The following is a 14,984-nucleotide window of genomic DNA, read 5'->3' on the forward strand; positions in this document are numbered from 1 at the left end:
ACCTTATCGGTATAAATAGTGACTTTCAATTATTTTAAACCTTTCTTATTCATTCTACCTTCAGGATTTCTCTCATTCAGATGTAGTTCCGATTTATTTCATGTACACCTCTTTTATTCGGGTGTCACGTGTTGACTAGCTTCCGCTTTGGTTCGTTCCCATACCACATCTTATTGAGAAAGATACCGTTCTAATACCTTTTGGAAGGTTAGATAACCCTTGACCTTATCTTACCGTACCTAAATTTATTTCATTGAACTTCGTGGTTTCCTCGAAACTTGAAGGACTACAAAATCAAAAGCTCTGATACAAATTGTGGAACAAAAAAAGATAATACAACATTAACCATTACACACAGTATAAACGACAAAAAGAAATAAACCCACAATTAAAGTCGTCTTTTTCTCCTCACTAGTTAAGTAGTCATTCTAATAAATCACGAGAACAAAAAAATAAAATATATGGAAAGAAAAGTAAAATCGAAAGTATACTCAATTGCAAATTCTACTCTAAAGAACATTGCAAAAGACTCTCATACTTGGTCGGGCTCGTTGGACTTATCGATTGAGGGAGGGGTTGACTTGGTCAAAGCCCTAGTTCTGTATGTATGTATTTAATGTGTTGTAGACATCCCTCGTTGTGTGGTTCTGACCATGATCGGTGATAGTAATATGTGCGGTAGACATCCCTCAGCGCGTGGTTCTGACCATGATCGGTGATAGTAATATGAAAACTCTAGCGAGTTGGATCTAAGAACCCTCGTGAATCACATATACTAAAATAACGTCCAATTTTTAACAACTTTTAAGGAGAATATTTGAGCATGTTAGGGGAGTGAATAGGGCTTCATAAAGTGATTAAATAGTCAAATATTTGGATGCTATAAAGTAGGTGCCATCTAGGAATAACTTAGATTCTTTTACCATTAACAAAAAGGTAAAAAGTATATTGGGCAGCTTACAAGCATTTGAATTTCATTTCTTAATTAAAAGGTAAAACAAAAAGTTGTCAATCACTTTTTATTTTTCTTAAAAACTAGAAAAAGAAACTATATAAAAAAAACAATAAAAAAAAAAGAAAAACTCAATCCAAAATTCATTATTTAATAGGAACGGTTGCAGGCCATTCCTTACTCTCTTTTCGGGCGAATCAACTACACAAACATCAATGGTATCAGACTTATGAGTATGTATTTTGTGCAGCTGTGGTAGAGACAACAGCAAAAGCACTAGTCTCCGTCAATCACCTCGATCTGGGCAATTAGATTAGGTGTAAAAAATGTCTCAACCCGACTCGAAACGAACTTGCGACGTGTAAAAACATAAATCTTTCCACACAATTTGCAGTTATATGAGCCTTGCATTGACAAAAGACAACCAAAAGAGAGTTTTTTCTGCTTTTCTAGAACCTCAAATTCTCACCTGTGTTCACATTTTCAGCTCAGAAAACACAAGAATCAAGCTGGTTTCATAACAAAATATCTCTACCTTCCTGTGATCTCGACAATCCAGGAAGAAAATTTGAGCTTACCCGACCGATTACGAGTTAAAAACGACGCGTAAGAAAGGTCTTTCATGCTGTTTTGAGCTGCGAACAGTAAGATATGATGATAGGAGAGTAGACTTACCATTGAATCAAAGCATAGAAATGTTAGAATTGAACAATAATCCAATGACCGGAGAGGCTATAACTATTTATTAGTAAAGATGCAATGAAGGAAACAGGATGAATGTGACAGACAGACAATAGAGAACTTGATCAAACTAACCAACAGGACAACACAGAAACAAAAGAGACACTTGAAAAGCACATTCAGAAACTGAAAAAAAGCATTACGGGGATGAACAGTTGTAGCCGACCGAGGTAAATGTAGCGAGGGCTCCATATGGGACAGATCTAGCGATGGAGTCGGGCTCTTCTGTCGAGTTATTTTATAAGCAACCCATAACAGCGCAGTTATAGACGAACACTCCGACGTGCTCCTTCACACCAAGAAACTTCCAATCCAAGGCTCCATTCCTCATGCCGAACTTCGGAGAACAAGCGTTGAGTACGATTGCTTCACCGTTCGGACCTTTTTGCCCACCTACGACAAGAAGCTCCTCACCACAGGCCTTGAAAGCCAGGCCCCAGCCATTTGAAGAATCCGCCCTCAGAGGAAGCCTTCCCAATACATTCCATGAGTTTTTTACTTTGTCATACCTCTTAACCAGGTTAGTTAAATACTCCACTGAATATAATTGGTTATCCACTACGGCAACAAGGGGAGGAGCCTGAGCAGCCCTGTTAACATAAGGATACATTCCCTCAATTTTCCTCCATTTTCTTGTTTGAAAATTGTACTCCTCCCCACAAGTTAATGAAACGGTGGAGCTCGACATTCCACCGATCACATAAAACTTCTCATCCATAAAGAACCCCGAACACAATCTACGCGGGGTCGTCATCTTCGGTAACATTTCCCATGTGCCCAATGAAGAGTCATACAACTCTGCTGAATCTAAAATATTCCCATTTATATCACTCCCACCCGCTACAATAGCAATCGAACCAAGGCTACCTGAGCCAAATAGACAGCGAGGCCGATTCATTCCTCGACACTTTGTCCAACTATTACAAGTTGAGTTATACTTCCATATAGCAAAATCAAACATCTCACGGCCGAAAACTAACAGTTCACTACCAACAGCCAACGATTCCTTGTCTGCGTGATTGAAACACTCATCACAAGGCATTTTTGGCAAAGTCATCCATACTTTCCTCAAAGGATCATATGCTTCCCAACCCTTTAAATCACAAACCAGATACACCCAATGCTCTTTAATGCCCAAACGTTTTCTCCACCCGTATAAATCACCATTTCTAACCAACTCGTTAAACCTCGAGTTAAGGCACGACAATGAAGTGTAATCTGATTGGCAAGCCCAAGCAAGACAATTCAAGGCAACATCATCAATAAGACCAGGGAACAATGAATCACTTGATCCAAGGTGATGACCATCATTCACTCTTCCACTTGAGTTCAAATCCAAGAGATGATGAGGTACTTCTTCTTTAGCATCCAACTCCATACAAGTATCAACACAAATTCTGTTTTTCATGTTAATAAACTATTCAGTATACCCAAAAAAAACCCCCACCAAATCCACCAAACAAAAACCATCAAAAAGAAAAGTTAAACAAAAAGTTGTCTATGCCATATCTCAGCAGCATCCTCCCCACATCCAGAAAGAAATTCTGATCCTTATGAGCAATCAGATTCCGTCTGCTTATTCCTTCCATCAATCCAACAATTTCAACAACCTATCCCGTGATAGACTCCTAAATTTCTCCATATATATATATCTATACAATTACCGAAGAAGCAAAACACCATTCATCTTCAAACCATTCAAATCCAAACAAACAAACAAACAAGAGGATTTGGAATCCTTATACCCTGAATTGGAACGCCTTTCCGGAAGCATTCAAGCCGCTAGCCGGAAATTCCGACAGAATCCTCATCTGAAAAAATCAAGAACACAAAAGAGCAAAAAGAGTCAACCACCAATTCCGACTCCATTACAATTCATCACAAAAATTCAGGGTACAAATCCGATCCCAACCAAAGAAAATCACACAGGTCGAGATCCAAATCAAATTAAAACGCGGATCCAGCAGAAGAAACACAAAATCAATAATCCAAAAAGGGGGGGAAAGAGCAAAATTACATACCAGGAAGATTGGAGAGTGAATCGGATCCTTCCTTTACCGGAGAGCGGAGAAAGAGGAGACGGAGAAAAACATATCGCCGACGGAGGGCGGAGGGCGGAGGGCGGAGGAAGGCGGCGGCGTGAAAATTGAGAGTACTGAGAGAGAGATGGAGGGGAGTGGGGGCAATGGAAACCAGAAAAATAGGCAGTTTTGCAGCGATTGCCGTACATTTGGATACTTGTACCACCTCCTTCTCTTTACCATCATCACTTCCTCTAAAGCTTTCTTTTTTCTTTTTTTATTTTTATTTTTAATTTCTCTCACAAGAAAAATCATATTCTTTATATTTACTTTTATATATATATAAAGAATTTGAAGATTCATTTACATATTTTTCAAAGAATAAGATTCTTTGATACACTTAGAGAAAAGGTAATAATGGAGAAAAAAAATATATATATTTGTGAATTATTGAGAGAAAATATAAATATGTGAGCTTACACGGTAAAAGGAGTTGTAACAGTTCAAACTCATAACTAACTGATAGCCTTACAGTTTTAAAACATATCTGCTACAAATAAACAGGTTTTCACACCTTTATAAGAATGCTTCATTTGCCCTTTAACCGATATGGTATCTCACAATCCACATACTTGCTCGGTATTTGATTTTAATACCATTTGTAACAGTCCCAAACCCTCTATTGTCTGCTTTGGCTCATAACGTATCCTTGTTAGTCTCATGGTTTTAAAACGCGTCTACTAGGAAGAAGTTTCCACATCCATATAAGAAATGTTTCGTTTCCCTCTCCAACCAATATTAGATCTCACGAAAAATTGTCGAACGTTTTGTAGTCTCTACAAAGTATTTAGTAACAATTGTCATGATTGATTCTATTATGGCTTGTTGTATTTCGTGTTTCACCAATTTTAATACCCGATTAACTATAAGTGAGTGTTATGGTATATAAACCTTAAAAGAAACTTATAAACTTAACAAGTACACATGCAAAACAAATCATCAAAGTACTATTAAGTACTTTTAGAATTTAATACTAAATTTAAACTTAAAATAGTTTAAAACTCCGAGAACTTATTTTAAATAGATTTCGGCCTTAGGAGTTAATTAGGTGACTTCCATGAGAAAAGTGGCATAGAGAAGGCTCGGGGCTTGTTAAGAAAGGTTGCAAGGGCAGACGAAGGGGAAAAACGAAAGTCATTTTCCTGGTCCACCTCGAACAAAGTGGTGCTTGTGTGAGGGTTGTTCCCCACATCAAAACAAGGGAATGAAAAGGTTGAGTGACTCGAAGGACTTATATAGGGTTTACAATTCAACCCGACCCTCTATTTTTCAATTGAATTGGGTTGGGACGTGAGATTATCTAATCTTTTAATTATTTAAAAAAATTCTACTTATCCACCATGCATGTTACATTAATAACTAAAATTTCATAAAACTCATTTCATAAGTTACCACCGTTAAAAATGTCAAATATTCTTAATCTTCATACAAATCTTAATAATAGGATAGAGTTGGTTTGGGTTGAGTTGAGCGGAAATGTGAACTCTATTTTCGAGTTGGTTGAGTCAACCCAACCAAAAAAGTTCTAACTCAGAACCGAACCAATTTTTTATTTTCCAAAAATTCAACTCAACCTAAAAAAAAGAAATCTAATCCGGTTGTGGGTAGCCCACCATATTGTTCTCCATATACCTTGAAGATCTCCCAAACTTCATCTTTAAATCTCGAGCACCTTTTTCCAATCATCATACCAATAGAGATTGGTTTTCTTACTTATATACACATGATCTTCTCTTTAATTAGCCAATGCGGGACTCCAACAATTCTCAACAATCCTCCCATCGAATAAAACATATCATTGAACCTCCCTTGACGACTCATTCTCTGGAGCCCTCGAACAAAATACACTATTGAGACTCCTCTTAAAGAGCCATCTATGCTTCTATATGTCTAATTGAGATCTACCACAAATCTTCTCTATAACTACACCTTCGAAACTCACAACTTATTTGTTCGAGACACTTGAAGATTTTATTGACATAACTAAATTAAGACAAAAGTATGATTATACCACTTGATAGGAACAACAACCCTCCACAATAGTATGATATTGTCCACTTTGAATATAGGCTCTCGTGACTTGGCTTTTGATTTTTCCGAACTACCTCAAACCAACAAAGATAGTGTCTATAATTTTCTCTCGAGCTATCCTCAACAAATCTATACTTGAACGTAGAATGGAAACCATTCAAAGCAACTTAAACGAAGCATTGTGGACTTAGAGAGGTAGCAAGTTAGAAAAAGAAACAAACAAGAGTTGTTACATACATATTGAAATGAGTATCTTATCTCGATAACACTCAGATACATGTAAGTAGGGGTATCATAATACTTAATATCTTCGTATAAATTCGTTAATTGAAAAAATTAATGTTTTACCGCGTGATCTCCTGTTTGAATCTTGAGTGAGTTATGAACTCCTATTTTTAAAAGGTATGTTCTTTGATTTGCATGAATGAGAATGACTTTTATATTCAATTGAATATGTGTCCTACGACTAGCACTTTCTAGCCCACTCAGAGTCATTTTAGTGTCAACATAACAATAATAATAAAAATTGAATTACAAATACAAATTTAAAAATTTTGAGATTCAATAAAATTAAAGGCATACTTTACCAATTTTAAATTTGTCAAAAATTTATTAAACACAAAACAGACAAGTTCACCTAATTATCCTAGTACTTATAACTTAACCTAATAATAATAATAATAATAATAATAATAATAATAATTACAGATAGAACGCAGACGGCCAAAATTTCAGAAGCATATAAATCTCCATTAGAATTTAAGAGATTTCAGCGTCTCCCCATAAAAGTCCCTTTATTGTTAAACAGATTGATCGAGCTTGATGGCATTTATTTGCCTTTAGCAAGAAATAATGCACCAAATTGTGATAATTTTTCCTGTTCTTTCTTACTCCTTTTACTATTTTTATTTTCTTTTAGTTGTCTCTATTCCTCTACTTATAGAAGGAATTAGACATAACGTTTCAAATTTACCCAATGAAGAGCAGTATTAGGCATAGTTGGTACCTCGTTAGTGACAAGAGGCTTCCACAGCTAAGCTCTTTGTTTTTCCTCTACAAGGATCGCCCAGCGCTTCAATCGAAACTTGAACGCTACAACTTTTTGATCCAATGCAAGCCTGTGTTCATAAGTAAGCATCAATCAGCAAAATCCAATTCTACATTTATGCACAGAAAAATCATTGTATCAGGAAATAAATACAAGACCTTTTGTACAATGGAGAGTGCATTTTGGCTGCTGCATTGGCCGTGGCTAAAGCTCCCACAAGTTCCATGAGGAGTGCCAAAACTTGCAAATTTTATGGAAGAAATGACCTGATTGGGTGATGGGCACTCTAGAGAGAGTACAGGTCCTGTTTTCTGTATGTTTGAGTCAGAGCTCCACATATCTATAGGTGGTGGGTGAGACTCAGATACATGAGAACACAAAGATTCGATCTGTTTTGATGCAAACGACAACCGAGTCGGGTCGCTGCCAATTTCCTCGAAAAGTACTACGGTGTTGCCGGTTGGCTTCAACCATGATCGCGGCACATGGTATCTGAGAGTCAGGAAGATGAGATATAAGGATTTTGGAAATAATTCGGAAGCCTTAGCCTCAAGTTGTGACAACTTACAATGTTTGTGATGGTTTGCCACAGTTTTTAAGGCATTTGTTTGCGCTATAGGCTCCTTTGTAATTGCAAGATGCAGTACATTGACCGGAGGCAGTATAAGATGGCCAATAACGGCCAATGCTTTGTCCGTTTATCCATGCCTCACCTTTTCCAAACCCTGTGAAGTCTAGAGCAACTGGGTCGCTACCAGCAGGGGCATCAAATGTGGTCTGAATCAACAGATACTGCAGTTGTCAGTGTCAAGAAAGCCAATAGCTCAATCTAAAAGTACTTTGTTTTTTCACCCCTCTTGGAAGTAATTGTAAGATGGATTCCCTTCAAGTAGTTCAAAGATTAGAAATAATGGGCACTCGCAAGAAATCAAGACACTCTTGGTGAGATCCCACATTGGTTGGAGAAGGAAACGAATCATTCTTTATAAGGGTATGGAAACCTCTCCTTAGCTGACGTGTTTTAAAACCTTGAGGGGAAATTCAAAAGAGAATGCCGAAAGAGGACAATATCTGCTAGTGGTGGGCTTGAGCTGTTACAAATGGTGTCAGAGCCAGACACCGAGCGATGTGCCAGTGAGGAGGCTGAGCCTTGAAGGGGGTTGGACACAAGGCGGTGGTGCCAACAAGGACGTTGGGCCCCGAAGGGGGTGGATTGGGGGTCCCACATTGATTGGAGAAGGGAATGAGTGCCAGCATGGACGCTGGGCCTCGAAGGGGGATGGATCGTGAGATTCCACATCGGTTGGAGAGGAAAATAAAACATTTTTATAAGGGTGTGGAAACCTCTCCCCAGGAGACGCGTTTTAAAACTTTGAGGTGAAGCTCAAAAGGGAAAGCCCAAAGAGGACAATATCTGTTAGGGCTTCGACTCTTACACTCTTCCAAGCTATAGCAAATTCTAATGCATACTTGATAAGATGATAAAATGTTAAAATGGATGCAAATGTCTTAGCAGAACAACATCAAGACCATATTAAACTTGTATAAGAAGTATCTTCGAGCCTTATCACAAAATTAAACAGGTTCAATATTTCACAAGTCATAAGCATCACACCTAAGTTTTGTTTAAAGATACTCTTCCAAGCTAAAGAAAATTCTAAAGAATGCTTTTCTCCTCATTTTCCAAAAAATTATTGCTTCATACATTCTGTAATAGGAACCAACTCTCACAATTTTCATATTCTTATTGCTTCATACATGAAATAACCATACCTTGTACCAAGTCAAAGGTTTATTCTTAGGCAAGCTAGGTTGTGAAAGCCATTGTGAAGAACTGCCACTCGACAGACCTAAATCTTCACCTTTAAGTCCAATCTGCCATGACAGAAACAAAAGAAAGGTGAAATTATAACATCCAAGCGTATGAAAGAAACTAAAAAAAAAAAAAAACTAAACCATCGTATAATGACTTAATTCTTTTCTTTTCTTTTTCCCCTCTTTTCGGATTAGATAATAAAAAGACAATTCAACTCCAGGATGTTTGAAGAAAGCAACCTGATACGTCCACTGTCCCGAAGAGAGATCAACAGTTATGCTATTTTTTTGGCTTTCCAGTTTTACCGGACCTGTGACCCCTGCACCTCTCTTCTCAAAAAATGCTCCATAATTCTGATAGATTGCATTTAAGATTTGGTCAGTTGAAAATATTTTGTATCAGACACTAAAAATGTTATAGTTTTCCGTCCAACAAAAGAAATCGCATTGCTATAAGTTTTTAAGATGCAAGCAAACAATTTTATAAAGTGGAGCAGAACCTGAAGTCCTACTGTCAAACTCAGGAGGTCAATTGTATTTCTCCCAGGTACCATTGTGATGGGGATCTCCAAAGAAACCTTAGAATTATCACCACTACCTCTTCCACTTCCTATTAAGCGATTCAGACGGCACCCATAAAGCAGCCATTGGAACAATGCAGGAACGATTATAAAGCCATTGAAATGCATCGATACAAATAATTAATTCCAATCACCTGCCAGTTTTCCATTAATGAAAACATGTAGAGCATGGCCAAGGGAATCCACATGGAGGACTGTTTCAGATCCATTTTCAAGGAAAGGTTCGTCACCTTTTATATCAGTGCTGCCAAATAGCAGTAGCAAAAGTTGACAAAATTATTTTAAGAAATTGGTTAGCAGTCCATTAAAATAAAGAAACTGAAGATTTGATAATCAATATAATATATACCTTAAGGAGTACCACAAGTAATCGCTTTTATCTGCTGTAGTATTTATTTGCTCTGAAAGTCCAAGTTTCGCAAAAGAATTGTTCTTTGAGATACCTACTGGTTCCTCTATCCAACTCCAACCGGAGTCGAATGCTTCAGAAGCACTAACATCAACTTTCAAAGGTTGGTTTGAAAAAGATGACCTCATTGTTACCGAATTAATCTGTCACAAAATGAGGTACACTTCATTTATGCAACTATTCGGCTAAGTAACAGAAAAAAAAAGAGAAATAGAATTGAAAAGAAATTTTTATCACTTGGCCAGAGCACCAAAACATAGGTCACAAAGATAGATAGAATTTTAGTTTCAACCGGACTATAAATACATTTTCTGGGAAGAAAACAGTAACCTTTGCAGTATTGAGCACCACATTCTTGCAGTCTGGCAAGATGCTAACGGACCATGCTGGCAAATGATATGAGTTACCATTGAAAGTCACGGTCGCATCAGATTGGGTATTCACGTTAGCCAGGAAAGCAGAACATAGAGAACCGGACTTATAAACTGTCGCCTGAAATTAAAAAGTACAGACAATAACATCTTATAACCCGTCTTTTAGCATCTTAATTTATTGAAAGCAAAGTACACGAAGGAATTTGATCATTGAAGGTTAGAGCACCATTTTACAATAGTGATTGGGACAACTTTTCCTATCTTGGCAATTTCTACGAGTAGGTTTTCTGACTTTCTTTATCATACATTTTGGTGAATATTTTCGCGAGGTTTCATGTTAAAACTAAAGCCAGAAATAATCGCTCTTTCGTATATGACGTCAAATTATAATTCTTTTCCCTACTAAAAGGAGTCCAAACTAAACTTATGCATTTCATCACCAATTAATCTATTGGATAAGCTTTTGATAATTCTAAGATGAAAAGAGAAGACATTTTTACTGCACAATCCCACCACTGGTGTGATATGACTAGCCAAACAACTTCTGAAGTTTTTTCTTGATCCTATAGATAGTTATAATTTTTGTTACAATTTTTATTCCTCTTTTCAAAACTTGAAAGTTTTGTTATGAACGTTGCTGCAATTACAACTATATCCCAGAAAAGGGACTAAAAACTTTAAAGTGGTTTTATAGATGATTTTGGGCCAAATTAGCTTAGAATATACGTCTAATGAGTTCAAATCCAGACCATTAATAGAGAAATTGAACGAACAAAAGATCGAACATAACATTAAAAAAATACTACCATTACTTTAAGTCAAATCTCCTAGGATGGTTAAATGACAACTAATTACAGTATTTCAGGGAGTGTACCAGAGAGCCCATAATGCTTGCCGTAAGAGTAGGGGATGATCGAGAACAAATAGGCACTGCTTTACGTCCATTCGATCAAAGGGATATAGTTATGCTAAGTTAAGCTATGGTCCCAGGCAATTGTAATAGCGTCTTCACATTACTATGCTTAGGCGCACTGATATAGTTCTCTTTCGTACTTATAATGAATTCTACATGGAATTAGAAGAAAAAACAGAATCTGTCCACTCTTAACAGGAATAAACGGTAATGGGAATAACCAACCTCCAAGTTTTGACCAAGAGAACTAACTGCGGGTTCTGTGCTCACTAATGCTTTTTCGCACATCTTTATAGCTTTATGGACTTCCCTCAAGTGACCCCACTTGGGCTGCCTTACCAGTCCTGTGCAATAGAAGGTATAAAAGAGACGTAGGTTGTAATGAATTTGGATGGTCGTATGTATATTCGTATCATGATTGAAATTCACAGCCTGACTATAAGTTCAACAACCATCTTCATTCTTTACACAAAATTTCAAATTATAATTGCAAGTGCTGAGAAGATATTCGGATCATTATAACCAATCAATTAAGGAATAAGAAGCCCGAAAGACTAGTGAATTTTTAATAGACAGAAACCATACCATACTCATCTATAGGGGCATCATAATCATAACTAGTAGCAATAAACGGTCCACCAGTAGTCCTGCCAAAGTTTGTCCCACCATGGTACTGTATAAGAGAAAATAAAGCAAAACTGAGACCATGAATCACGGGCTCATTCTTATCGAGGAAGCGTAAATAATTGAATTATTCTGTCAACCATAATGAGTACTTCACAAGTGAGTACCATGTAGTAATTCTGGAAAGTTCCACCATTTTGGTAAAAGCGCGCCACAGCAAATGCAAGATCTTCCACGGGTCTGTATGGCGAGGCTCCACCAAATGAAAGAAACCTAGGATAAAATAATCTAAATTGTGAAGGTAAATTGACTCGGGAGTAACTAAAAAGTCACGTTAATGCAATGAAAAATTGCTGGAATCAGTAAATGGACAGTCTACCATCCACTCCAGTTCTCAGTCCACATTTTGGGCTTATTCTTAGAATTTGGAGTGAATTGATCACAGTAAAATCCATTGCATGTGTTGATCTGCAAGTCAAATGACAAGCACGCGAAAATTATAAAAGGTTAGTTTATATTCAATTAAAAATTGACGTAGTTGTAATTTATAGCTAGACGGTGTTCAATTTATGGTCAAGACAAGGAAAGATTTCTCACAATAGGATCGGGTGCATCAGGTTGGTTGCACATAACCCATGGAACTCCCGTGTTCAAAGACGTAGCCATGGTTGCGGCCCATTGGACATAGGATTTAGCAGCAGACCCATAATGAGACTGAATGTTTCCATATTCATTTTCAATCTGTTTATAGAAGAAAAGCAACCATTTTATTAACCTTCAACACACTTTCACTCCAGATAAACAGTGGTTCAAGTAATAATGGTTTGTCATTATTATTCAAATATGCTAAGACACCGTCACAGAACATGTGTGAGCAAAAACCAGAAATTGTGATTGGAAATATGTATATATTATATATACTTCCATTTCTGTTCAAATGGAAAGGGGGGAAGGGAGAAATTGAACAAAATACATGAAATCCACCTGAGATAAAATAACTGGTCCGCCCTGGGATGCATATAGTTTCTCCTGCTTCAATACATCAACAATCTTGGACGTAAATCGCTTCATTTCAGCCTATCCAAAACCATAGGTACTGATTTCTTAGTATGTGGATAAACAAAATCAATGGCGCAGCAAAAAGCAGAGTACCGAAATGGGAAAGTAATAACTAACCTTGAATGGTTCATTATCTGTTCGGAACTCAATGCCAGGTATGAAATGCAACCAAACTGGAAATCCTCTGTTTTTACATCAAACAGTTTTGAGGAAGTAAGTGAAATAGAAAAATGTTATTGGCGTTGCACGAAAGGAGAAGGGTAAAAGAAAACCCAGAGAGAACGGAAATGGAAAGAAGCTAACGATTTGAGAATAAACGCACCCGTAATTCCATTCCGCGCACACATAAGGACCAATTCGTACATGTACATATAGACCAGCAGCTCCTACCAGTTTTATGAATTTAACTAAATCGTTTCTTCCCTCGAAGTCATACTGTTGATTAAGAAAGCGCAACATTTTATATATTAATCATATAAAAATGAACAATAACTATCCACCGTTTGGCAGGCGAGAAAGTGTAAGAAGACGGAAAAGATGATAACAAAAGGTAGGTTCCATCCATCGCATTGAGCTTTTTCAAGAGACTAAAAACACAACTCAACAGTAAACAGATCTCTCGATTATCATCTAATCCAACGAAACGAATTCCTAGGAACCAAGACGTAGCTCTTGGATCGATAAATTCGCAAAAAAAGTACCTGGTTTCGAACCGGTTCATGTAGATTCCAGAAAACATAAGTTTCAATTACATCCAAACCTCCATCCTCAGATTTCTGAATAAGGCCCGGCCACATCTGCAAATTCCAGAAACCACGACCGGATTCAGATATAAAAATCCTCAGAGAAGAACAACTTCAAAGTGTCAAAAATAAAGGAGACAAACCTCAGGAGTGCTGCGAGGATAGTGAATGGATCCAGAAACCAAAACTCTCCGTTCGCCATCAATCACCAACGCCCGATGATCGTACGTCACATTCGCAGCAAGCGAAAACGAGTCTAAAACACCGAAAACTACCAAAACAACCACAACCGCGAATCGAACTCCCCTCATTGCTAAAATCTAATCCAAAACAAGAAGAATTTCACAAAGAGAACAAAATCCAGAAGTACACATACATCACCAACAAGCATAAATTTCCATTTCTGAACTAGCTTCCATTTGCATTAACAAACACACACACACACTTAACAGTTTCATCAATAGTAAATATTGCTTCGCCGCTTTGTATAACGATGAACAGAAACCATAGAAAAAAACAGAGATTAGCATTAGCGTGAAGCAAACTAATCTAGAGAGAAAGGAAACACGCTACCAGTTGATGCTTTGAAGTTCGTAGCCGATGCAAATCACCTCTTCTCGTTCTCGCTCTTGTTCTCGTTTCTCTCTCTACTGTAACTGGATTTTGGTCTCACTCAGTATTTTGTAATAATCTCTAACTGAACGTTGCCGCCTGGATTACTTACTGTCATAGAAGAAACCAACAGTACTGCTCAGAGGGAGAATCCAGTGCGAGCGGCTCTATGGAATTTGGTGGTCCGCTTACTGCTCGATTTCTGCCACGTGGCTGTTGCGTAAGAATGGATGAAACTATAACTTTGCATGCTTATCTATAGGGGAGAGATTTCTCAATGTATGTATGTTTTTTTTTTTAATTTTATATATAAAATATGATTTCATGTGACTATGCCGTAGGTGAACGTTGGAGACATCGGGTTTCAAATCTGAATTCCAAATTCTTATCTTAATGGTTGATCTCTTGAGAATTTTATGCGCTTTTAAAAGCGATAAGTACATGACGTGATCATGAAATAGAAGATGCACGGGAATACCGGGTCATCAGGTATTGAATCCAGATTCTGAATCTTAGATATAAATCGTTACATTTTTTCTCGAGTATTATATTTTCATCGACGTCTATATTAAAAAAAAAAAAAAAAAGTAGAATGTTTATTTATTAATTTAAATATATATATATATATTTTTTAATTTTCAATTTCGAAATATTTATTGATATTTTTAATGATGTTTTCATCGACATTAATTCGATAGTGATATTTTAATGATATTAAATCGATTTATCCTAAAAAAATCGACATATCAATGAAATATTTTAAATTTTTTATTTAATAATTTAAATATATATTTTTTGAATTTTTTATTTTAGAAATATTTATTTATTTTCATTTATATATATATATATATATTTATTTATTTGTGGACAGATCACGGGAGGTCCATAAGAGGATTGTTAGATGAAAAAAAAATCTCGTATTCGTTATAGAAGGAAGAGATTTGTATATAAGTGATGAAAATTACGTAGCTATGTTATATTTGACTTTGTTCTCGACTTTC

At 36.7% G+C, this 14,984-nt stretch overlaps 2 protein-coding genes across 4 annotated transcripts; both read right to left on the reverse strand.

Annotated features, from left to right (window-relative positions):
* Window positions 1-1,399: 1,399 nt before the first annotated feature.
* Window positions 1,400-4,006, reverse strand: LOC111464911 (F-box/kelch-repeat protein At5g60570-like). 3 transcript variants are annotated; one of them, XR_002714113.1, is made up of 3 exons: window positions 3,715-4,006; window positions 3,439-3,504; window positions 1,400-1,587 (listed from the first exon to the last, which is right to left on the reverse strand). XR_002714113.1 is itself a non-coding variant. In XM_023109192.1 (3 exons), the coding sequence occupies exons 2-3, from the start codon at window positions 3,465-3,467 to the stop codon at window positions 1,932-1,934; spliced, it is 1,188 nt and encodes a 395-aa protein (XP_022964960.1). In that variant the 5' UTR covers window positions 3,468-3,504; window positions 3,752-3,969; the 3' UTR covers window positions 1,605-1,931. The 3 variants fall into 3 exon arrangements, 2 of the variants coding, with proteins under 2 accessions (XP_022964960.1, XP_022964959.1); XM_023109192.1 differs by lacking the exon at window positions 1,400-1,587 and adding an exon at window positions 1,605-3,090 and having other exon boundaries at window positions 3,752-3,969; XM_023109191.1 differs by lacking the exon at window positions 1,400-1,587 and adding an exon at window positions 1,605-3,090 and having other exon boundaries at window positions 3,715-3,969.
* Window positions 4,007-6,534: 2,528 nt separating this feature from the next.
* On the reverse strand, window positions 6,535-14,097 carry LOC111464792 (beta-galactosidase 8-like). Its single transcript, XM_023109024.1, has 20 exons — window positions 13,945-14,097; window positions 13,515-13,691; window positions 13,330-13,425; window positions 12,951-13,063; window positions 12,746-12,812; window positions 12,554-12,646; window positions 12,167-12,310; window positions 11,949-12,037; window positions 11,737-11,842; window positions 11,531-11,618; window positions 11,171-11,289; window positions 9,989-10,150; window positions 9,599-9,801; window positions 9,384-9,493; window positions 9,169-9,278; window positions 8,909-9,022; window positions 8,627-8,728; window positions 7,422-7,630; window positions 7,012-7,345; window positions 6,535-6,923 (listed from the first exon to the last, which is right to left on the reverse strand). Exons 2-20 carry the CDS (start codon window positions 13,680-13,682, stop codon window positions 6,816-6,818), a joined length of 2,535 nt encoding a protein of 844 aa, XP_022964792.1. The 5' UTR covers window positions 13,683-13,691; window positions 13,945-14,097; the 3' UTR covers window positions 6,535-6,815.
* Between the last annotated feature and the right edge of the window lie 887 nt (window positions 14,098-14,984).

The sequence above is a fragment of the Cucurbita moschata genome, unplaced genomic scaffold (assembly GCF_002738365.1).
Source record: "Cucurbita moschata cultivar Rifu unplaced genomic scaffold, Cmos_1.0 Cmo_Scf00031, whole genome shotgun sequence".
Taxonomy (NCBI): domain Eukaryota; kingdom Viridiplantae; phylum Streptophyta; class Magnoliopsida; order Cucurbitales; family Cucurbitaceae; genus Cucurbita; species Cucurbita moschata.